At 41.2% G+C, this 25,285-nt stretch overlaps 1 protein-coding gene across 2 annotated transcripts in view; it reads right to left on the bottom strand.

Annotated features, from left to right (window-relative positions):
- Positions 1-1,199: 1,199 nt before the first annotated feature.
- Positions 1,200-25,285, bottom strand: part of epha8 (eph receptor A8) — a 66,238-nt gene continuing 42,152 nt past the window's right edge. The window contains exons 3-17 of one of the 2 annotated variants that reach the window (XM_048254929.1): positions 24,132-24,798; positions 10,145-10,300; positions 9,426-9,887; positions 8,813-8,937; positions 7,525-7,687; positions 6,921-7,053; positions 5,883-5,950; positions 5,571-5,696; positions 5,183-5,368; positions 4,153-4,214; positions 3,243-3,452; positions 2,841-2,990; positions 2,445-2,635; positions 1,685-1,840; positions 1,200-1,493 (exon numbers count right to left, since the gene is read on the bottom strand). In XM_048254929.1, coding sequence (XP_048110886.1) covers positions 1,379-1,493; positions 1,685-1,840; positions 2,445-2,635; positions 2,841-2,990; positions 3,243-3,452; positions 4,153-4,214; positions 5,183-5,368; positions 5,571-5,696; positions 5,883-5,950; positions 6,921-7,053; positions 7,525-7,687; positions 8,813-8,937; positions 9,426-9,887; positions 10,145-10,300; positions 24,132-24,798 — 2,970 coding nt within the window. In that variant the 3' untranslated portion in view covers positions 1,200-1,378. The remainder of the gene's footprint in view (positions 1,494-1,684; positions 1,841-2,444; positions 2,636-2,840; positions 2,991-3,242; positions 3,453-4,152; positions 4,215-5,182; positions 5,369-5,570; positions 5,697-5,882; positions 5,951-6,920; positions 7,054-7,524; positions 7,688-8,812; positions 8,938-9,425; positions 9,888-10,144; positions 10,301-24,131; positions 24,799-25,285) is intronic. The other variant, XM_048254930.1, reaches the window with a different exon arrangement.

The raw sequence follows: 25,285 nt of genomic DNA, 5'->3' as shown, positions 1-25,285 counted from the left end.
TGTGGTGCATACAGATAGGTATTGCTGTTTCAAAAATTACAGAAAGAACTTTTGACTTTATATGTACAAAACTACACATCTTTTACACAAGACTTAGGCTCACTGTTGCTCCCATCATGAGTTTTTTTCCTTCCAAAAAGGTATTTTGCAATCATAATCTTATATATATATATATATATACCACCTATTATAACCATTCGATTAAAATATGGAGCATTTTGGGTTTGTGGGAGTTTCTTTCAACTTTTTCCTATATACTAGAATGCTTACATGATGTTACATCTTTTATCTGAAGAGATAGAATTTTGCTTAGTCATTCCAAATTACCCCAAATGTAATATTCATAGACTTATGCAGAGTGAGAGAGAAGGAACACATTTACATTACAAAAAGGTGCTTAAGAAATGAAAATGCTCCTTCTAAGTAGCAAAGGAAGTTTAATGCAGTTTTGTCTAATACTGCATATTTAATATGAACAAATAACGCACTACATGAACCCATGGACTGCATGGCATATCATCAAGACCGATGAAAGACAGCTGATGGATTGAGAAATCAGTCATCCATCCAGATTTTCCGTGAACAGATTCATTGCTTGACATCGGTTTTAAAGTCAACTGGTTGGCAAGCATTCTAAAAAAATAATTGTCATTTTGGAAATATTTGAATTGGACATGACCTTTGATTTTGTAAGCATTTATTACCACAAAATGTGATTCAGTATTTCAGTAATCAGAGCAATGTCTTTCATTTTGTCAGGCAATGAAAGAAAATGCCATCTATTCAAACAGGCAAGACGTTGATTTCTCTCCTCCACATTCTCTGTTTTGTGCGCTATGCAGCTTTTTAACAGAGATGGTAGGAACAAGACTGAAAAAGAAATTGTCATTTACAACTTGGGTAATGACTAGAATAAGGAAACCCATACCAGTCATTTTACTTGAAGAGCACAAAGCACAAGAGCTTTCATGGCAGGTAAATATCACAGTCCACTAACAGGAGCTTTTTACAGCTTTCAGTTCATCTTGCAGCTCTACACCTTCTTGTAAATCATTTCTACATAATACTCTTATATCTTATATTTCAACATCTTAAAATCTCTTCATTTACAACAAAATTAAACTCATTCGTGTATATTAAGGCAACCCATTATTTTACAAAAAGACATTTCACACCCTCTTTTAAAAAAAAAACAAAGGTTTTGCCCCCCTCCCCTCCCCACCCCTCCCTCAGTCAAAACTTCTGCATTATAGCAGTCCTGCTGAAACTTGATTTCTCAGAGGAGTCTTTTAAAGGTTCATGGTTCCGATGCGATCAGGCTGTCGATGACCCTTTGAAGTGTGGACACTGCAGTAGGCCCCGGGTGCGTCGCGCTTGATTATACATGCACCGACGGTACACTGTTGTTTAGCACTTGAACACGCATCATCTGAACACTGGTCATGATCTTCTTTTGGTGACCCATGAGGGTAATCCCCAGCCTCTGGATGTCTCTGTGTAAGAAATGAATGTTACTGTTAGTATTACAACTGTTTTAAGGTGTACAAATTCAACAATATGTCATTTCAACGTCACACACAGATTGGCCTATATGGTTCTTCTTCTTTAAACAAGTCGTTTTAAATGGGGTGTTTTTGACCACTAAGCTTCTTTCCTGTACAGTCATCAAAGGTCAGAGACTTACTGCTGATTCATCCCCATGACGTGGCCCAGGGTGTAGTATCCCCCCACGGCAAAGTGGTCCTTGTAGCGGCCCATCTTGATGGTGTCCAACCAGTCTCCCACTGATCTGCAGGTGCTGAAGTCAGGATTGGTTCTGTTCATCAAAGGACTGTTTAGTCTGGGAAAGTGGGAGCAGGAGGAGGAGAGAAACCTTTGAAATGCAACCAGCTGTAGCGAAAAATCGATACCAGTGAGAATGATAGAGAGGCAGGTGGAGGATCTGATTAGAGGATGACTGGTTTAGGTTGTGTGTGTGTGTGTGTGTGTGTGTGTGTGTGCGCGTGCACTTGTGCGTGCATGTGTGTGGGTAGAAATCCTCGTTCTCCATCCCTCTTTTAAGGGTTATGCACCAGTAACTCTCAGGGACCAAAGACACTCAACTAAGCAATTTACACCAGTCCAATAGCAAACGCCTCAGCTTTCCTTTAGGCTCCCCTTCTCCTCCTTTCATTCATTCACTGCAGATCAATGTCAATATAGCATCGAGGCCTTTTATTTAACAGAGAACACATCTATTTAAAATGAGCTTATTGGAAAATGTACAGAGGCATCTTATCCGTCTTAAGGCTGCCTGCCTTAACCTCTAGTAAATGGTAAGCCAACTTTTTTGCCATCATGGTATGACTTTTCTGTGGGATATGAAGTGGAAAAAACGACACCCCTATGAATTTGTCAGCCTGATCCCTTTTGAAGACGGGTTATCGACCCACATGAGCGGTCACCTGCACATTGTGCCCATTGATTTGAGGTTCTCTGGGTTGCGGATCAGCTTGTCGAGGACCGTGACGATCTGGCAGAACTTGGGCCGTTCGTTGCGGTCTTTCTGCCAGCAGTCCAGCATCAGCGTGTGTAATGCAACAGGGCAGCCCATGGGTGAAGGCAGCCTGTAGCCCTCTTCTACTGACTTTATCACCTAAATGAATGCACACACACACACACACACACACACACACACACACACACACACATTTGCCATAGTTATTCTGTGGTCTGCCTGATGTAAACTTTTACAATCAGAATCAAAATAACTGACTTCATTACATGTACTACACATTTTGGAAGACCACTGTTATTTATGTGCTACTAAATGTATGTAATGAAAGAGTCGCCATACGTACATCTCTGTTTGTCAGGTTCCAATAAGGACGCTCTCCATATGACATGACCTCCCACATGACCACACCATAGCTCCACACATCACTGGCTGATGAGAACTTCCTGTAGGCAATGGCCTCTGGGGCTGTCCAGCGGATCGGGATCTTTCCCCCCTTTTCAGAGAAATTACGACATTATAATTAGCAATGCACCAACTTAGCCGAGGTGTAGTCAAAATGAACACAGAAAACTTGTTTCTCTTTCTGGATGTGCAAAAACGCTATCTGTGACTGAATTTCCTGTTATCAGACCATGGTCCAATTCAAAGAGAGGGTTCAAATATGACAAAGTCGGAAAATTTTTATATGTATAAAACTTTTCCGACTTTGTCAGATGGATGTTGGCATGGGTCCATATAAACTTACACTTGTAGTATAAGCTGCATCTGGGTCATCCTCCAAAACGCGAGAAAGTCCAAAGTCTGACACTTTACACACCAGGTTGCTGTTGACCAGTATGTTGCGTGCAGCCAGGTCTCTGTGGACGAACCCAAGGTCAGCCAGGTATGTCATCCCAGCCGCGATACCCCGAAGAAGACCGACGAGTTGTATGATAGTAAACTGGCCGTCGTGCCGCTGCATTTAAAAAGGCAAAACAAACATTCCGTGTTAAGCATTGTTGACAAAGGTCATCTGAAAACTCATCAGCAGATGATTTAATGGCATCCAAAGGTGTTTTTGTGAAGTCTTGAGTCAATGCAAGGACAAGGTCATGACCTTGGGTCATGAGCTTTTGAGGAAGAACTGATGCTAACACCGCTTGAACCATTGTTGTAGTGGATCAATGAGGTTTTCCCACTGAAGTGTCCTTTAAAGTACTGTGTTTGAGGCTTTAACCCAACACTAGGCTTGCATTTGGGGATGGGGATAGGGTTCTTTGTGCATTATTCTTCAGAAAATGCCTTTGTCTGGTACCCAGTGCCCTTGAACATGTATAATCGAAACAGAATTAAATTAAATAGTGCATGCAATTCCATTTGCATCACCTTGTATTGGTACATGCTGTGGATAAGGTCAGAACATGTTTTTGGAATATTTGTTACAACATTCTACATGTTCACTTCTTGAACTGGGAAGACCTTCATGAATTAGTTAAATCAACAATGCCATTCCTTTATTCTTAGCTAATTAATATATACACACATGGAATACTTTTATAATAATGCAATTTTTCAGTGATATTTTGTTCACTAGTACTCTGTTTGCTAACTAAACACATGCATTTCATCCCATTAATGAAACCCATTGTGTGCTTTTCATCTCAGACCGAACTCACCCTAAGGAAAGAGTCCAATGATCCATTTTCCATGTACTCTGTGATTATCATCACTGGTTTGCCTAAGGATAACAGTGGAGACATGATTAGCAGAAGAAAAGCATTGAGTTGGGTAAATTAATGTGTCTGCCTCCATGCTCCAGTCTGAAATGTATACTTAAAAAAATCATGCCAGAGGTCATAATTATTGAGACAACTGGAATATGAATTTGTTTAAAAGAATTTGTTTACTTTCAGTGTTAGGTTGAGGTAGGTGTTCATTTATCAAGTACACTTATGCACTCAGCAAATCCATGCTACTACAAAACTACAAAAACATTACTTCAACTGAATTGTATACCTCCCATTGTGGTTCAGTGTTCTCTAAAATGGATGTATTAATTCATTCATCTATATGTTCATTTGTTCACAGAAACAGGAGTGTAAGGTTGTAAACTTGTGACTTTTCATAATACTTTTTTCATACTTTCTACTAACACAATAGGCAGCAGATTATGACCGCCAATCATTTTCTGTCCTTCAGAATGTACAGTATTGTTTCACAGGTAACAAATGTAACCTCTGCACACATAGAGGTGCATCTAAAAAAAATGTAATACTGTGCACAGACTGAGAGATTAAAGCCTCAGGAAACCATTGCTGGTGTTTTGGTGGTGACTTAATTAGCTGATTAGAGCTCATCTCAGGTTGACATTTCTGTATCATAAATTCTTTATTGTAATATTTTGAGATTTCTGGATTTCCATGTAAATGCACATGTAACGGAATAATCAAGATTTAAAAAAAAAAAAAAAGGTTTGAAATATTTTACTGTATGTGTAATGAATCTAGATTATATTAAAGTTTCCATTTTTTTAAATAAATTACGTGAAAAAAATTAATTGTTCCATGATATTCAATTTTTTGAGACGTGCCTGTATTCCCCAACATACCATCCTCCCTAACAACAAAGTTCACATGGTGCAAATATGTTGTAGCACCAGTCCTATTGCTCCTGTGAGCGCCTAAAATAAAACCAAGCAAGTCTTACTGTGTGTGACCACTCCTTCCAGCCGAATGACGTTGGGATGGTCAAACTGTGCCATGATGCTGGCCTCACTGAGGAAATCTCTCCTCTGCTTCTCACTGTAGCCTGCTTTCAGTGTCTTCAAGGCCACAGGGATGTCTCTCTTTCCCGGGAGCTTCATGCGTCCATAACACACCTCACCAAATTCCCCTGAAAGGCAGTTTCAAAGTGTAAGTTCCAAAACTTCAAGCGTGCAATGACTGGTTTTGCTTTTGCCAAGGGTTACAAGATATGATGATGCCTCTTGGCACATTCCAACTAAAGTTTGAAATGGAAATATTAGACACAGTTAATGGCGGCTGTGATAAGGCAGCTCATTTTCAGTGTTGTTTGCATTCAAGATGCTCTGTACCTGAGCCTATGATTTTCTCAATTTTGATCCTGGAGGCTTCAATTTCTCTGGCAAACTCATGTACTGCCTGGCATGGGTCCTCGTACGTGTGGGGATCAATATAGAACCTGGCTTCAGGAAATGAGACTAAAATAAATAGAATTAGCATTTGGTCACATATTGCAGGATAAGACAAAAAAAAACATCAAAGTCAGAATCACAAAAACACACAGGCAGAGACCAGCTGTTTCAATAACACCGAAATGAGAGAAATATGAGGTGTCCGTGGTTTAGAAATACTGAAGTCACTTAAAAAAAAGGATATAAATCTACCGTGGCCATTTTGGTAGTGCATCTTCTCTTCGTCAGAGTCTTGGAAGGCCTTGCTATAACCGCAGTGTCTGCATTACACAAGCAACAGAACCAACCGTTAAGGACCAAACAAGCAGAGTTGTGTGTCGATATAATGTTTCTGAAACAAAATATACAGTGCTTGGCTACAATATAGGGAAAAAGTTACCCTAGATTATGATAATTAATTAAACCCAAGAACTTTAATCACCCTAGGATGTTCAGATACTGAAATCTTTTGAATGCTTTTAAGTCATATGAGGACAGCCTTCTTAGCTCAGTGTCTCTACCCTTCCCTAAAGATAATTCCCAGTTAAAAAAAAAAAAAAAACTGAAGTCAATAGGAACTGAGCTAAATAAATCTAATTATCCCACATGGTCTTATGGAGATATAAGTTGCAGACATCAAAAAGAGGATGCTTAAGGACAACTGTGAACATTTGCATTGTTAATAGTTCTATATCAATTTAATTTTATTATAAAGCAAAAGCTAACCATCTGGTGAATCACATGAGCCAACACATAACTCAAAACACAAAAGTTATAGATTAAAGTAACAAAACATCTCCATGAATCATGACAGGAATATAAAGTAGACATAATTAGTCAATAGTTTTTGGATGTATTTTTCATCCCATATACATAGAATATTAATTTGGGTTTCCTACAACTACAATCATCTCAAGGAGTTGACTGAAGTGTCAGAAGACCATATCAACTGTTCATAATTGGAGAGTGATGCTATTCCATAACTATTTTAAAAAAAATATTTTAAAGCTATCCAACTAAATATAACAGCATAACATCAATGTTCATACACCACGGGTGAGCATATGAAAATCACTGAGGCAGATGTGCCTTTGATATACTGTGATACAAAACACCCTTCATGCACTAAAATTATAAAATAAGAGTATTTTAAATGGAAAACAAAAGTTTGCTTTGGATGGAAAAAAATGCAGATGGGCAGAGCCTTTAGAAATGAATACCAAACCAAACAAATGTGAGAATAGAGGATACACGGTAAAAGTGGATAAGTCAAAGTACTCCTCTTGCCGTTTTCTGCAGATGACAATAGCCAGGAAGGTGATTAGGCCGATTACTAGTGCCAGGCAGATCCAGATGATTGTCATTGTGTCGTAGCGTAAAGGGACTGTTCAGAAAAAAAGAAAACAAAACAAACATTTGTTTGTATTATTCTGTTTTACACATAGAAACTTCAGAAACTGGTTGTCTGCTGTCTCCCTCCATCTTCCCAAACGTCCAATAAGTGGGGATGTAAATGTCCTTGTCACTCACTGAAAATACTTCTGCTTTGAACTGGCTCGAGTTTAGCAGAAAAAGGTAGGATTTGTGACAGGGTGACCTCTTGTGATGTGTGTAAAGGAAGTCAGGTGATTGACAGGAGAAATAATCATGTTCCCCCTGTGTTAAAAAAATATGGAACACTTGATCTATTTCCCTCTGTGATATGCTTTTTTAAACATGTATTCACCTTCCAACCATTTATAATTTTCCCAGTGACCATTTATTGTGGTTTTCTGGATGTGTGAATTCATGTGGAGGACACTTAGCACCTGATAGGCGCAACAACAGGTTTACAGAACCTGCGGCTCGCTCTCACCAGCTTTGCCCGTCTGGACCTCCACCGATTGGCTGAAGCGGCCGCAACCTGCTGAGGTCCTGGCTCGCACCTGAAAGACGTAGCGTGTGCCAGGCTTCAGCCCCGACACCTTTGCGCTGGTGTTCTTGGACTTGACTGTCGAGTAGCTCTGAAGCTCATTTTCCTAAATAAAAACAGCCCAAAGTTAGTAACACTGCTGGAAGTGTCAAATATCCAAATTCAGGTTTGAGATGTATTTTTGGCTTGAAATTGCAGTGAAATTGTCATACCATATAGGTGAACTTTGTTAAACTAGCCTAGCCAGAACATTCCCAGCACTAAGACCTCAAAATAACACTCTGGCAAGGACATGTGCAAACACTCCCCAGGTGAAATCCAGGTCTATTTCTGCATAAACTGCAGACTCCTATTTTACCAACCCATCATGTATGCATGCTAACTTGGGGCGCTAACAGATGAAATAAATTCATCAGAGCTACAATGAAGCTGCATGCTACAGTCTACAGTCTCATAAATCCCGCTCTCCAATGACCCTGCCTTCTCTGCACAGACGTACTGCTTAAGTGTATGTGAGGCTGGCTGTTTGTCCCCATGGAGCTGACAACCTCAGTTTATCTGTCATGGACACGTTAAATGGGTGCCACTAATTCAGCATCCTCCGGGGACTTCCCTGGACTACACGGCTTGGGTTGGTGAAAAGGGGAATTACATGTAAATCTTATTTGCATAGCTACCTTGTCAAGCGGGTGCTGTTTGCTAATTCCTGTGGCCCAGCTGAGACCACTTTTGCCCCATTATCCAGGAGAGCTCTCAGCTAGAGCAGCAATTAACTTCACTTCTGCCATTTGCCATTGGCTCCCTCCGCTTGTTTGATGTCATTGTCACTGGTCAATAATCAGTTAGACTGTGGCAATTGTTGGCTATTTCCTCTCAATTAACTACTGCCATGAACTCTCCCACTGAAGTGGAGACATCTAAAGCAAGTGTTTGTTAACAAAATAAACACCTTACAATGTCTCCTGCACTGGGATTTTTGTTTTTCTTCCACATTCATCCACACTGTTTTTCAACAGTGCTTTTATTATGACAATAAAGGTGTCCCAAAACTAATGACAAGATTCCATATGATGAGTGATGTTAACATTAATATGCTAATTATGATTATTAGAAATACCAATGACCATTATACGAAACCCATTTCAGAATGTACACTGAACAACTGAAGATAACTGCATGCAAACAGAAGAGTGTGTAAAGTATTATCTGACATCATACACAAAGATCTAACCTTTTCGTAGTACTTGATATCATACTCAAGTATTACGCCATTGGGTTGGTCAGGTTCTTGCCAGAGCAGGGTGACACTGTTCTGACTAGCGTTCTCTTGTCGAATGGCAAGTACCTGGGATGGAGCTGAAGAAAGGAAATAGACATGCTATAAAACGGAACTGCCACTGCACTATTGCATCGTGATGAAAGAGAGAATGTTAAAGTCGTAAGGCCTCCACGCGTAAGCGCCGACATACGTGTGGTACACTTTGCTTTTGACATTTGATTCCATTCTATTCCGTTGTTTTTCAATACAACCTCGCACACCACTGCCCCACCAACGCTTTTGCCGCCGTGTATATTACGATTCAGTTTTATTTTTGTCTGTGCTGCTCAATAAAGTTCATTATCAATCAAATGATTGTCAGTCAAAAATTTCAGTGCTGATGTGAGTGGCAAGTGAGTCAGTATGTTGGCGCATTCATGTCCATGAACATTTACAGATGTCTGAGTGCAGCTATCATATTCATTTTATAGTGGGGACTATTACAAATCACTGTGCTACCCCACTGTTTTAGTTTGCGGTGATAGGCGTTGACACCTAATGACGTAGTAATTGAGACATTCCTTACCTGCCTGGTTTGTGGTGATATTGGCGGTGGTGAACTGCGGTGGCTCATTGCTCAGGCGCGACACCCCATTCAGCGAGTGGATGCGGAAGGTGTAGTTGGCATGCGCCGCCAGGTTGAGCACCGTCACCAGCGTGTCGGTGAGGCCCATCTGCTGCGGTATGAAGCGGATGAGCGGCGCCCCAGTGCGAGCCACTACCCCCGCACCTCCACCCAGCTTCACCACGTTCCCACCTGTGCTGCTCACCCCCAGCCCCGCCCCAGGCCCCATGGCGGCGGCACTGCCCGACACGCCGGCCCCGGTGCTGCAGTCCGCGCACTGGCTCCAGTCCTGCGCGCAGCGCTGGCACGACACGTTGTAGATGACGTCACTGCGGCCGCCGCTATCAACTGGGGAGCCCCACTCCAAGCTCACCGAGGTGCCGTTCACTGATGAGATCACATTTATGGGTGCAGTCGGGGGTCCTGGGGAAAAACATTCAGTAGAAAAATGTTAACAGTAATTTTAACACGAGGAGAAGGAGCTGACAAAGGAAATTTGCTGACTACTCAGACAAAAAAAATGGTGGCTTATTTAGTGTTTTCCAGCAAACAGATAATTAGTAGTAAGCAGCACATTTGTAACGACTTAATTAATAACAACACAAAATCATGCCGCTCATTAACACATTAGTCACTGGCCACACGTGAAGGTGTAAATGTGTGTTTGCGTGTTCACCAACTTGTACAGGGAGTTGCGGGAGGATCAGAGGTGGCTCGGTAGTAGTTGGCATCGCAAGGGCAGGTGAGGGCAGCTCTGGTCTCTGAGTGGCTATGGAGCGGGCACTTCTCACACTGCTGGTCCCCTGCTGTGGGTTTGTAGTAGCCCACTTCACACGCTGGACAAGAAGAGATAAGGGAGCATTTATCACATCTCTGTCACAATTCAAACGTGACACTGATACACTGATATCGCACTGCTATTGTCCACCATGGCCTCAGTGCCTCAGGACAATGTCTCATATCTGCAACCCATTTTGAAAACTCAACCACAATGTATTCATGTGTTTACAAAGCACTGAGTACAACTTGATTCTAATTGGCCATGCAGCATTATGTCTGCCACAGTTATGACAGAATTTTGATAATTTCATAAATAAATAATTTCAAATCAATTAGTTACATTGTACAGTCAATCTGTTGGGGTCCAATTCATGTCAGGGTTGTACATTACTTATCCCTTATTTACATGCTTACATGACCTTAGATATCAAATTCATCATTCAGGTAGTCTGTCATAAAGTGTGCAAATGGCATGAAATATTTTTTTTTTCTGCCAAAGTTCGCTGGGGATTAGCGGCGATATCTTCTCTCTTTCTGTCGGAGGATCCCTTGAGGCCATGGAGACTATGCTGTATGTGCAATATTAATCCCTCTCTGTTTTTCTGCCTTTTTCATTCCATTAATCCCTGCATCCCTTGATGTATTCTTTTTATTTTTTCTCTCTATTTCTCTGCAGCTCCAGAGTTGAAAAGGAGGTCATGATAAACATCAGTCGAAGCTCTATCTCTCTGTCTTTGAAGTTTTTGACAGCTTACTAGCAGCTACTGTAGCGAGATCAGGTGCAGACAAAACAATGATAAACCGCTTTAAAAAAGAAGATGAGTGTGTGGTAAACGTTGTTTATATTTTGATTGCTGCTTGTCTCATTATGACTGCTAGAGCTGCATTCCTCATTTAAACAACATTTTTGACAGGTCGCCACTTAGCCTCACTTTTCCTGTCAACGTCAGTTTAACGAAGGGGCATGAGGGAAGAGGAAGACATACACTTTCCTTTATCATTCTATTTTGTCATATCATTTGAGAGTTTGAGATCAATAACCCCTTTGCACAGAATGCCCACCATCTTTTACTGTAAGTCACTGACTACAACAGTTTTCTCCTTAAGTCAGTGAGTTGGTGAGTGAGTGAAAGAAAGAAGTAGAGAAAGAGAAAGAGAGAGAGAGAGAGAGAGAGAGGTGAAGAAGGGAGCACTAAATGCCCTCAAACTGTTTTATTCGGCTGTGTTTACTCCGCCAGCATCAGGCCCTCAGGTTTGCCCAAGTCGGCGCATTGTTTGGATTGTCAGCACCTGTCAGTGCCTTGCCTCCCAAGGCAGGGGAATTTGCATTACAATGAATTTTAATGAATATTTGCAGCCAATGTGTGCTGACCTTGATTTTACTTTTGGTGTAAATGGATAAATAAATAAGGCAAAATAAATAAATAAACAGAGGAGTTAAAAACGGCCTGTGTGAGGAAATTATTTGTCCCCACGTGACAGGATTAAAAAAAGAGCAGCTTGTTATGTGGGTGTCGTTTCCCAAGCCGTGTGCAGTCCATAGATCTAGAAAAAAAAATAGTGCTCCTATTTTTAAGGTGCATCTAAATGACAATTTAAACAAACAGATCAGAACTAAAAACTAGATCTGAGTTCATCTACCTTAGGAGTCTCCAATCACATGTGCTTGTGTAATTTGTTGCTTCTGATTATGACTTTCATAGACTCGGTGAGGAATTCGCTTTTTTACACGGGTCTGTTGTCTGAACTCCTCCTTCCCCATTTTGTTTGTGAAAGACAGCAGGAATCCATCCCACATGCAAAACCTAAGCAACAATTTTGTAAACCTAAGCGCCTCTATCTTTTGTCCCTTGTGGACATTCACATTTGCATTGAAATAGAGGAATGGAGCCTTCACTTATTGTTGCAGGCACAACACTTTCGATGGGTGAAGGACTGAGGCCTGTCGGCGTTTAGTAAAACATTCAGGAAAATATATCAGCTCTCGCTCTCGCTCTCTCTCTCTTCTCTCTCCCTGACAATACAAACTCAGACTAACACAAATACAAACGTGTGTACCTCTACGGGGACCAAACACACAACAGCTGCTAACGAGTTGAGAGGATTGTCTGAGTGATGAATGGCTCTGTCGGCGGAATCATAGCTGGAAATGGGACACTCCATCACGGGCCTCCTGTACATGTGTCCTGTAAACGGCTGCCATGGCCCTCAGTTGGCTATGGGGGCTACAACTTACTTAAGGATGCTTTTGCACCTGCCCCATACTGTGCTGGGGACTCTTTGGACACAGTGTTTAGCTGGGCCAGAATAGAGGTATTTGTAGCTTTTCTTGATTTGTATGACTGAGGTCAAAGAGCAGTAGTAAATGGCATACAATCCCCAAATATATCAAAAAGAAGTTTAGTAGATGCAACATAAGCCTTGAAGAGATTGTGTTTAAAACGGTGTGCATGCGTGACTGGGAATTTCAGGAGCAAAATATACGCTTGCATGAAAATAATCCAGTGGAAATCCAGACACAAAGGGAGATATTAAACTCTCTTTTCATCCTAAACACCGAGAAATAATGTGAGATGAAAACGAAGGAACAAATTGCAAATGGCTGCGACGCCAAACGCAACGGACCCCTCCGTTAAAGAGTGACATTAAGAGGGGTCGGTGACATTTGCAGCCAGCTAATCTCTCCCCGGGCAGAGCTGTTCCACAGGCTGATAGGAGCTGTGACTGACACCATCTGTAATGTGGAGTCGCATGGGCATGATAAGTGCAGTGATACCAAAGGACTGTTACTCCCCAGTGGGCAACAAGTGGAACCCCACCGTGGTAATGCAGGAAGAAGATCTGTGACTGAGCTGGGGCCCGTTTGAAAATCGAATTCCCCCGATGCACCGGTTCAGACTTGACCTTTTGATTATCACCCACAGGGTCTTAACTGCTATCGAAACAAAGACAGTTCCAGGCAGGTAGTACTGCTGCCATACCTCCAGAACCAGAGGAAATGGGTTTCAAATGTATTTTCTCTTCTGTTCTCTTCAATTCAATGTTTTTATTTATTTATCCTCTGACATTTTAAGGAAGATTAAAAAACATATTTATAATCCTCATTGCTCACTATGTCAAATTGATCTTTATATCTAAATGACCAGAAGTAAATTCAGATTGAAAGGAAGGTTGGAATTTGGTGCAACCGTGCAAGGCACAGTACGCTGTGGGAAGAAATATAAAGTAAAAAATACTCATATAAAATTGATAATAAAGTACAATAAAATCAAGTACATTATCAAAATAATTGATTATTTTTGGAAGATGAATAGAATTCAGTTTAGCTGACACAATATGATATGGTACAGTGTGTGCATTCAAAACAGACATGATCTTAGAGGAGAACTGTATGCTAATGGATCATAATTAGCAGGTAATTTTACAGTATTATCATACAATATTGCATTATTGCATTTTTATTATGCAATACACTGACCATCTGTTCATGCCAACTGCTTAAAAAATAGGTGCTCAAAAGCTTTGTTGAAGGCTGTTGTAAAGTTTTCCCAGAACAATTCCTTGGCATCGAAACAAAATATGAGTCAATATTCTACTGACATCATTTGAACTATGACAGATTGGTCTCCAGTCTTTACATATTTGTATATATTTATTGTTATATAATCAATCGTTTATGTATCTATTTTGTTGATTACTTTAAATTGTCATCAACATTTATTGGATAATGATAGCTTTAATGTCTCTATCCCGTTTTAAATTCCTTATGTTTATAGCTATTTACCTTTGTCAAACTGTTTGCAAAAGTCTTTGAACTTTGGACAGCATAAATGAAAAGGAACCTTTCTAACAAATGAATTTATAGAAGAGCTATTTGTGGGGGCAAGAGTAAGTGGCTGATAGATGGTGGCTGGATGAACCGCACTGAAAGTAATTGTTGTCCTTGAGGAGAAATTAACTTGAGATTGGGGCTAGCAGTTCATTCAGTTGACTCTGTGACACCTCTTTTTGCATTCTAAAATGCATACCGTTGAATTGACTGAGCAGTAGACTGAGTGATGTGCACTGTTTACTCTGTCTCTCTCTCTCTGTCTGTCTGTCTGTCTAACTGCCTGTCCCTCTCTCTCTCTTTGTCTGACTGTCTCTCTATGTGTCTGTCTATCGGTCTGCCTGTCACTCTCTCTTTCTCTGTCTGTCTGTCTCCTCTGTCTGTCTGTGTCTCTCTTGCTGTCTGTGTGTGTGTGTGTGTGTGTGTGTGTGTGTGTGTGTGTGTGTGTGTGTGTGTGTGTGTCACACACACAAACACAAACACACACACACACACACACACAGACAGCAAGAGAGACACAGACAGACAGACAGACACACACGGATACTGTACCAAGCAGATAATGTAGCAATACCATTTAAAATATCTTTATCTAGATATGAAAGTGAAATATTTTGTGCAAAAGGTCATGCCATGTTTATCAAAGAAGAAAAGTCAGTCTGGTTTGTTGTGCTAGTCTATTTTTATTAATAGCGCAGGAGGCAAAACTGACACAAACACAGAGCGACACACATTCATGAGTGTTTTCCTTTGAAACTATCTTGTAATGAAACATCAAATGGGCCCAATGCATCTCTGTTAATGAGCATTAAACGGCTGTTAATTATTTGATTGAATTGCTGTCACCTATCTGAGCGTGTCTAATTGATCTGTGTTAGGAGAGAGTGAGGGAGCGGCAGCCAGACAGACGGCTCGTTTTGTGCAAAAGGCTTCGGCGGAAAACAAAAGATGGAGCCATCCACCGCCACATCAGGCAATAACCTGCACACACACACACACACACACACACACACACACACACACACACACACACACACTCATATAGCCATACACACACACACACACACACACACACACACACACACACTCATATAGCCATACACACACACACACTCATATAGCCACACACACACACACACACACACACACACACACACACACACACACACACACACCACATGTCTGACTCGAACCGCCCGAGGACGTGAATATATTTGCTCAGGCACAGTGAGTGTGAGTGCGGGTTTGTTTATCTCAGATTTTCTTTTTTTTTTTACTCCCATCTTTGCTGCCTATGTATGATGGTGGGCAGCCCAGTCCAGCCGCACGCTCGCTCAGAGCACCTTTGGTGGTGTTGACCATGCTAAGGACTTGCCCTTCATTAGCGCCGCTCTCCTGACATCCATTAAAATAGCTGGGTAAAAACGCCGGCTGGACACCCGGGGCTCCCGACACAGCGGCGCATTCACACGGACATTAATAAACCAGACTGCATGCTGAATGACCGGTGAAGCTCTGCGGTGGCGATTCTAAAGACTATCTCACAATACCTTTCAGGGAGATATGAAGCACACAATCGATGGCGAGGGGAAGGAGGGGGTCGGATTTGACTGACATGATGCAGTCCCGTCTGGATGAGATACGATTCATTCCTTTATCGAAAGAGGCGCCCCCTCCTCTTCCTCCTCCACCACCATCACACACAAACCCCCAAGTCTCTCCATCTCTGGCCTGTTTAGCTGGCTGGTGGCGTGGGTCTCACAGATTAAAACCATGCGGTTAGTCACAATGGCACAGTTTGCGGGAGACGAGCTTTAATAAGGCCTATCCGAAAGCCTTCAGCTTAATCCCACTGTAATATGCTGGCCGGGATAATAAAAAAAGAGAAAGGCAGAAAAAACCTTGCCATGCCTTTGCACAATAAGGCCCGAGCCCAGGACACAAAGAGGGCTAATTAGTCCTCCCCTCCTCCCTCTCTCCTCACCTTCTCTCCCTCCCTCTTCAATCCCTGAATTTCAACAGGCAATATCAGGGTTGCCGATCAGGGTTGTTTGTTTTGGTCTGTTTTGGATTGAACAATAAGGATAACTGAGGGGCATTTCTTTTGTCTAATCTCCTTGGAAGCAAACTCTTATGAAGTTCTCTATTAAACTATTATAGTGATGGGAATGCAAATAACTGTCAGGAATTTGAAAATCATTCTAATAAATATTCTACAATCTTCAAAACATCTTCGCCTCCTATTATTATTATTATTATCATTATTATTATTATTATTATTATTATTATTATTATATAATTCACCGTTGGTGAACTACCATATAAACTGTGTAAGTTTAAACATGAGTCAGTTTTTCCTAGTAAACAACATGAATGAATGCATTTTAGAATTTACCACATTCCATGGCCACACATTCAGTAATGCAGTCAGCACAGATGGTGTCTTCAAATAATTAGTCACAAAGCAACAACAAGAAAGGTACTGTAGCCTCAAAATTCAAAGCAGACCTTAACTTCCTGGGAACATCATAGCAGAGTTTGTGGAGCTCTGGTTTGGGATCAGAGGAGCCCCCTGAGAGAGCCCACTGACAGACACTCCTGGGTAATTACGGATGTTCGGCCACCCCAGTGTCACGCCTGCCCGCAAGGTACAGCTGCATGTGTGTGGAAGGTGTCTCACCTGTGGCCAACTGCCTCAGTACCAAAACATGCATTTTCACAAAGTTGCTTGTACAAAACATGTGGTATATGTTCAATTTCTTCATCCAAACACCTAACTTAGGATAAATATGCATTAACAGATATGCATTTTTGTTTTGTACATGATGACTATTTGTCAAGGGATGTAGTATATACAGTATGTGTGGGTGTGCAGGTGCATGCATGTGGGTACGCACAATTATGTTTGTTTGTACAAAAATTGTTTCATTTAAACCCTTCACATTAATTGCATAAAACACCCTTGAATATATTTACAGCGTATTATATTTCCACAAATAAGAAATTGCCACTTCGACAGAATAATTATAGGTGTCCTGTAATCATTTTAGAAATGTTTGAATTCAAAGACATGGGCAACTGCTTCTACATCATGTATTTTCTGAACTTCAATTTGCACCTTATTTCACAGGCTTAGCCAGATCCGCTTCAAATCAGTCAATTACTACACTGTAAATGAAAACATTTTTCCTGTTGGCTATATTCTACGGAGGCCAGAAAATTAAGATGTTCAAATGGATCAGTATATGAAAAGATGTAAATGAATTATCTTGACCTCAGGTAAGAAATAATGTTGAAAGCAGGCACTCTCTAAAGCCTGTATGAGTAGCTCAAATAACCACTGGACCCAACAGGCTTCTATAACTTTTTTCTTGTGCTTTTGGTAGCATTGCCATACTTTTCATTTAAAATTCAATGTCATGCCTCTTTAACACAATATCAAACACACACTGTTCTTTGTCCACCACACACTCAAACCACTCAATCAAACTGTCACTCACTGTAACAGTTAGATTATTACTGTGTGACCAGGTGAGAATAACAGCATATATGTGAGGCATGATAGCTAGTCTAAGAGAGTTTTATGTGACAAGTTGGATTGTATGGACTTTCCAACATACACCACACACATGCCTTGCACAAACTCTCTTATAGTTTTACTCAGCCTTTATAGAGTGATGTACACCCAATCATCATATCAGTTCATCCTCTTACAGGTCCTCCATGTCTTTTTCTACAACCCTTTTAGGACAGTTGAAATGAGATGACTCCCATCTCATCATAGAGTCTCATCACTTCATAAAGTTCCAAACATCTCATCTATCCTGGCCATCTCTCTGTAAGCCCAGACGCTTTTTTGCCTCTGGGGTTGTGTTAGGCCACTTGTTGAGGGCCTTTCTACTCTACCCTTGTTGGCCTGGCAGGGTGACCAGCAGAATGCCAACACTCAGAGTGCTCGAGCCTCTCAGCTGCCACGTCAGGTGTCTTATCAACGGTGATATGTGTCCAGACTGTTTTGCTCAGCTTTCAGTTTAAATTACACAGGCAAGAACGGTTTCCTCCCGACAGGTTTTTTTTGTCTTGCCAGATAAAGAAAAATAAATAAAGCTTTTAGAGTCCCTATTTTATTTTCTATGACACTAACAGGCAATAATTATTCTATCCAAGTGGTAACACTTTATAATAACTACACAAAATTCATTATTTATTAAGCCTTTTTTACTTATTAGTTAATGGTTTGTTCATCATCAGTAATTTATTGTTCATACATAAATTATCCTTAGTAAAGCATTTATTCACATAGTTATAAATGGTTTGTTTATAGTAAATACGCCTATATCTAAAATATGTTTATACATTATATTATTATACATTATTTAACAGTTGTTACATGCACATGCACTAATGATTAGTTAGGGTGAGGATACTTATTTTATAAACCACTTCTTAATACTGTAATTCATGATTAACTCAGGAGTTACAAGTGGTTAGTTAATGATATTTTGTGAGCTCATCTAAAGTGAGGACATTGTATGCCTTGCAACACATTTACAAATGAGTTATAAAGTTTACATTTGCATTTATTCATTTAGCAGACCCTTTCACCCAAAGCGACTTACACATGTCAATGAAATTAAAGGGCAAGGCCTCATTTGGGTTTGATCCCCCAACTTATGGGTTACTTCATGCTAACCCGGCTCCTTATCCACTACACTACCTCTGCCCGGTATTACAACAGTCAATTCACAAATATAATATAGATATGCGATTTTTAACTGTGTGTAAACATGATTTACAGATGAGAATTAATGTAGGAATAATGCTTTACAAATGAAGAATACAGTTTTTTATAATAGTTTACAGATGTTTAATAAATGCTTAACAGCGTGTAGTAGAAGAAAACAGAAACTCTTGCATAGTTGTAGGTGTTTCCATCTGTGCCAAGGTAGTGTAGTGGATAAGGAGCTGGACTAGCATGCAGTAGTCTGAAAAGTTGGGGGTTCAATTCCTGGCTTTAACTGTTGTGTCAATTGCCTTCAATTTAATTGACATGTGTACGTCGCTTGTCTGCTAAATGAGTAAGTGTGAATATAATCTTTACAACTCATTGGAAAATGTGTTGCAAGGCAGAGAAAGTCCTCACTTTAGATAAGCTCACAAAATATCATTAACTAACCACTTGTAACTCCTGAGTTAATCATGATTTATAGTATTAGGAAGTGGTTTATAAAATATGTATCCTCACCCTAACTAATCATTAGTGCATGTGTATGTGTTAAAAAATGGAAATATTACTTCATCAACAAAATAGTTTATAAACATATTTTAGATATAGGCTTATTATAAACAAACCATTTATAAGTGTGTGTACAAATACTTTATTTATGAGAATTAACATAGGAGCAATGCTTTACAAATGATGAACAAAGCATTTTGTAATAGTTTGCAACTGGTTTATAATGGGAAAATTATTTCATTTATAAGTGGTTGTTTCATTATTTATTAAGTAAAAATCATGTACTTACAAACATATTTTTTGGATAGGCTTATTTACTATGAACAAACCATTTATAACTGTGTGAACAAATGCTTTACTGATGATAAATTATGTATGAACAAGAAATTACTAATGATGAACAAACCATTTACTAACTAGATGTACCGCAGAGCGGTACAAAATATGACCGCCGCCCAGTCCAGCACATGTTTTCCACAAAAATAAGTCACGCTGAAAGGCATATATATGATTCTAACTGTCTCACTGAATTGCATTATGCACACTCAATTCTCACTGGTATCTGCTAGACAAGTACCAAAACATGATTAGTTCATAGATTTCACATGTAATATACATTTTATACAACCCCACCCCCATCTTGCCTGTTCATAATTCTGAGAAATTCTTGAATTGTGTGCATGTGTGCGTGTACATGTTTATGTTTATGTGTGGGTGTGTGTGTGTGCATGTGTGTGTTTGCCTGTTTATGTGCCTATGTGTGTGCATGTGCATGCATGCGTATGTCTACTGTGTGAGTATGTGTCATACGTAGGATTACTGTGAATGTATGTGTGTGCGTGTGTATCTGTTTATGCACATGTGGGCATATGGAATGGGTTTACATGACCCCTGGAGGCAAACATACAAAAAAAATGGTCCTCCTAAACCCTACGGTTCTCGGGGGGGCTACAGATCAAAACAAAAACAGGAGGTTCCATGCTATCCATGTGGGGTTACATGCCCACCAAGTTTCGTGTACCCCGGTCTTAAAGTGTCCCAGGAATCCTTGACGGAAATTTGGACATGCGAAAAAGAAAAAAAAAAAAAAATCTGACTAATCTGGCTTAATAAACGATAAATTGTGTGTAGTTATTATAAAGTGTTAGAATGCAAGGGAGACAGGGGAGTGTTCTCACACACAAAATGGCCCAGGCAGTAACTGAAGCCTGCTCATTGAGCAGATGACAGGACCCTGTGTCCTGTGCCACGACAGACTGTGGGGAGTTGAACAGTCACTACCTTGGACACCAGGATGTGTGAGTGCACTGGCACTGCTGCCAGAACAAACACACATGCTGAATGCTGTGTCTGACTACACACAAAGACTCTCAAAAGCATTTTAAGCAGGTGATAGGTAGCCTTGTGTCAAAAAAGCAATGTGTTAAATGATTGATCATGATGATCAAGACTATGATGAAGATACATGCTTTGTATTGTGTAAGCGTTTTAGAAAAAAAAAATTCTGAAATAAGTTAAGTTTAGTTTGGTTTCAGTGGCTTAGCTGAATCATAACTGCTTTGTATTGTAAGAAGTTGGCAAAAAAAGAAAAAAGAAGTTGTGGCCAAATGTTTTGTCCATGATCATTTCAGGAGTGTGCCTGCAAGGCTGCCACATCATGGCCAAGGACTTCTAAAGTAGTGCTCTACAAAATGCTCCTGTATCTGGAGATATTCAGCAGCATGCCAGCCTTACAGAATGCTGTGTCCCTGAGCTTCTGAAAGATTCAGCGATTCCCGTACTGCATTTATCATCAAGGTGGACCAGACAGTACCAGTTTCTCCAGTACCAGGTCTGATGACTATGCTGTGTAGTTAGCTGTACAAAAGCCATTCAAGCAAGTATCTTTCACCTTCTTTCACTTTCAACTGTCACGTGCCACTTTCAACTGTGATACGTTCAGGCAATGAGGCAGCACAGCCACAGGTACAAGGTGACCAGCAGCTCTTCCCTGCCCAGTCTGCTTTGATTTGCCGAGAGGTGACAACACGGAGTCTTTGTTTTTCCCCAGGTGTTTTGGTGCACAATATTTTCCTGTTAGTAGATTTTGGTGTTTGGGTATGTGTTGTTCAGCTATATTTTTTCATGTTCTTTTTGAGGGATGATGGGTTTATGCTCATGCCAGCCACAAAATGCTACAATGACAAGTGTTTTTAGGTGACTGTGAAGATCAGGACACAATATTTATGTTCTTTGGCAAGCCTCACAATTTGTCTATTTTTGTCTATTTTGTCTATTTGTTTTCAAAAGAATTCCTAGTCCTACCTCTAACAGTACATAGCCAGGATGTCTTTGATCTCAAATGACTAATGGCTGTGATGTAGGGGTTTCCACTGATTCGTTATGCTTTGCTGATTGCTGTCTTGAATGCAGGAGACACTGGCAGTTGCTTGTTTTGATAGCACACCATGGTGACCGCACAGGCCATGTCTGTCCTTGCTTCATCAGCTCTTGTGAAGACAAGCGAGACCTATGTCCATCTAAGTCTGACCCCTGGTCACGGGAGGGCAAGCTGTGACACAGATGCTCAGTGTGGGCTAGTGCAGCTCCTGGGAGCACGGCTCTATGCTGTTCACACATCTTGTTTATCTTATTTTGGAATTTCTATGAAACTACGAAATGGTTGTGGTGTATGCCTAAAGTATAAAAAACAACAGCTCACAAGTCAGGCAGGTGGTTCCTAAAAGAAGCTCTTTGAGAAAAGAATTAGTTATTTTTATCGCCAGCTGTGTTACGTCGACAGCTAGTTTGCTATGTTGGTCCTGCAGTTTTCAAGCAGAAGACAGGATGGAACTGTCAATTAAATGATATGGAGATTGTATTATTTATGTTTGCTAAGCTGTTTATAGGCCATATCCTCTTCGACATTCTACTGTAACTAGGTTATTCTAGTGTTGGAACGGTGGGGTTGACAAGCTGAACGACTATTCTGATAAGCACGCATTCTGTGGTGTTGTCCCTTTCTGAAATAGACATTTGACTCCATTTTCTCACTAGCCTAAAGACCCTACGGCCATATCGTAGAAGGCAAGCCTAAAACAGAGTCGACAGGACTGACATGGGAAGCTATTGCTCTGTTTTGATCGGCAGTCAAAAAGATTGTCTCAGATGATGTCGGTCTGATATCACCCTTCCCCCACTGCCTTTTTTCACAAAGACTCGACAACGACACGCAAACCTTCCGGAATGCTCACCAGTGCTCCAGTTTCACCCCCCACTGTATTCTTCTGTTTGATGACTTCTTGTGCCATGGAGTGGGCATTATGAAAGCGTCAGGAAAAGGGAAGCCAAGCCATGCACAGACGCGCGCTCTCCTGCCGCCCCCCCACCGCGCACGTCCCTCCTCCTCTGCTCGTGTCTGTCCTGGAGATGTGCGTGACTGGAGAGCAAGTGCAGGCGCCGGGAGAAATAGCTCAGCGACCCAGTTTGGTCTAAAAGGGCTGAGTGTGCTTCTCAGACATTCATCCTTAAATGGATTCACAAAGACTGGTCCCCCGTTTAACCATGGGCCTGTGTTGCACAATAGACATCCAGGCGTATAGGGATGCCTTTCAGAGCGATATCGCCCCTGACAGAGCTCACACGAGAGTGAAATGACTCGTGAAAATTTCTGCCATAGCTACAAGGCCCCATCACAGCAGAAATCTAGCTAATAGCGTGCATAGTGCAGTGCTAAAGTTATTTACCTAATTACCGATGTGTGTTTTTATACGGACTGAGAAAAAGTGAGCACTCTATGTCTGTACATGCCACCCCCCCCCCACACACACACACACACACACACATACACACAGCATGAAAATACAGAGGAAGAATTAACTCAAATAATGCTATGAGGTGTTGTTCAAATATGGTGAGGCATTCATTGTGGAAAATCTGCCTCACCGTATACATTCAGCTCTAATCAGAAATCAGTATAATTAGACATTGTAACAAAGCAAACATTATGTATGATTAAAAGTGGAAAACTGAAGGTGTGTTTCCCTGGCCATCAACATACATTATTGACAACCTACAATGGCCATCATCAACTTACCTAATTTAACACACACGTCTTTTCCCCAAACACCAGCTTTTGAGACAATAGAAACCAAAACAAACTCTGGCATCTTAGATTGTTAATTGCAATCACTTGCAAAAAAAAATATGAGCATCCACAGGCGGTCTGTGCCAGCCATACATAATTGAAAACCTCGACGATGGGTGAGGAGTAGGAAGCTGATAAGCCGTCAAAACAACCTCTTCAGACTTGCGACTCCCCCGCATCCCCTCCCCGGTGGGCTGAGCGAGACCATTGGCTAGGAGTGGTGTTCTGTTTTGTAATACACTTTTAGCCAGTGCCTAAAGCTTAATTATCAACAAACTGTGATTAATTGTTTTTAATTACTGTAACCCATTAGAGCCTGAGATATGCACGGGTCCACAAATGAGGTCATTCCAGCAGACACAAACAAATTAAACAAAAAAAAAAATCCCCAAATATATAATCCACATATACTGTATGTATGCGTCTATAAGAAAATTAAAGAAAATCTTTGACAAGCCCCAATGCATATGATATGTGCAGAATAGGAAATATACTCATAGACTCTCATGTGACACATATGCTGAGTTTGTAATATGATATACCGGTAGGTTAGTATTGTGTAACACACTAGGATTTGTCCACTGGAAACCTATAGGTTTAACATAAATAGCCAGTAGCTCTGTACATATATAGTAGGTCCTAACTGAGTGTCAGTCAACTCCGTGTCAACTGAGTGTTATAAAGAGAAGGACTTACCGATGCAGGCGTCGCGGTGCTCCTGGAAGCCAGCACTGCACACGCACCGGCCAATGGGCACCAGCCACTCGCCCTCGGCGCTGCAGTACATCTTGGGCGTGTCCCGTTCCTCGGCGTGGTCCACACACTGGCCCCGCACCTCCACCAGTGAGGATGAGTCGGCACCGGTCACCACGTCGGTAAAGATGGCCAGGCCGCGCGCCACGCCCTGGCAGCGCTTGTAGTAGACGCGCACCGAGACGACGGCGATGCAGGCGCCGATGTCCTGGAAGGCCAGGTAGAAGCCGCGTCGCGTCAGTGGGCCAACACCGCGCACCTCGGTGTTGAGCTTGAGACGCCGCACGCCCAGGTCCACGCCAGTAAAGCTCTCGTCTGCGGCGATGGTGTCGATCTTGACGTACTGGTTCTCCCAGATGGTGGAGCGGCCCAGGTCGCGGTCCACCTCATAGTAGTAGAGGTTGAAGGTCTCCTTGCAGGTGCCGAGCACACCTGGCATGCTGTTGCAGTCGCGCAGCGTGAACTTGATCTCGATGTAGATGCGTCGGGCCCCCTCGCGTGGGATCCAATTGGTCCGGAGCCAGTTGTTCTGGCTGGGACTCATCACGTTGCACACTTGATAGGTGTGAATTGGGGTGAAGTACTCATCCATTTCATTAATGGCATCCCACTAAAAAAGACATCAGTGGAAGAATAAAAACTCTTCCTGTTCATTTTGTATTATTGTCTGTCTACTATGTTTTAATATGTATTATGTCTTTGCACTTTCCTCTTACATCTACAACTGAAACTCTTGCTAGATCAAAGACACAAAAACAAGGATAAAGAGGAGAGCAAATTGTTTTGTTACTCTTGCCCACTGACAGGAATGAAAATATGCAGGTGCATATTAAGTGTGTCATTGGAAAAGCAGTGTCTCTTTGATGATTTCTTTTAAGTAATGACACATAAACATTAACATTAACAGACATAACATGTCTTGTAAACACTTTTTTATGCATTCTGCAGCCCTGGAAGTTAAAAGCTGATCAAAGTCAAAGACGACGTATGTCAAATATATAGAGTGCAGATTGTGTTTTCCTGCCACTGTGTTTTCTTCACCTTCGAACTACCAAAGGTGATGTCTAAATAATATAATAAAAAGTGACAACGAATAT

This window comes from Alosa alosa, chromosome 10 (assembly GCF_017589495.1).
Source record: "Alosa alosa isolate M-15738 ecotype Scorff River chromosome 10, AALO_Geno_1.1, whole genome shotgun sequence".
Classification (NCBI taxonomy): Eukaryota; Metazoa; Chordata; class Actinopteri; order Clupeiformes; family Clupeidae; genus Alosa; species Alosa alosa.
The sequence above is the reverse complement of the archived record's forward strand: the minus strand, read 5'-3'. Positions and strand labels throughout refer to the sequence as shown.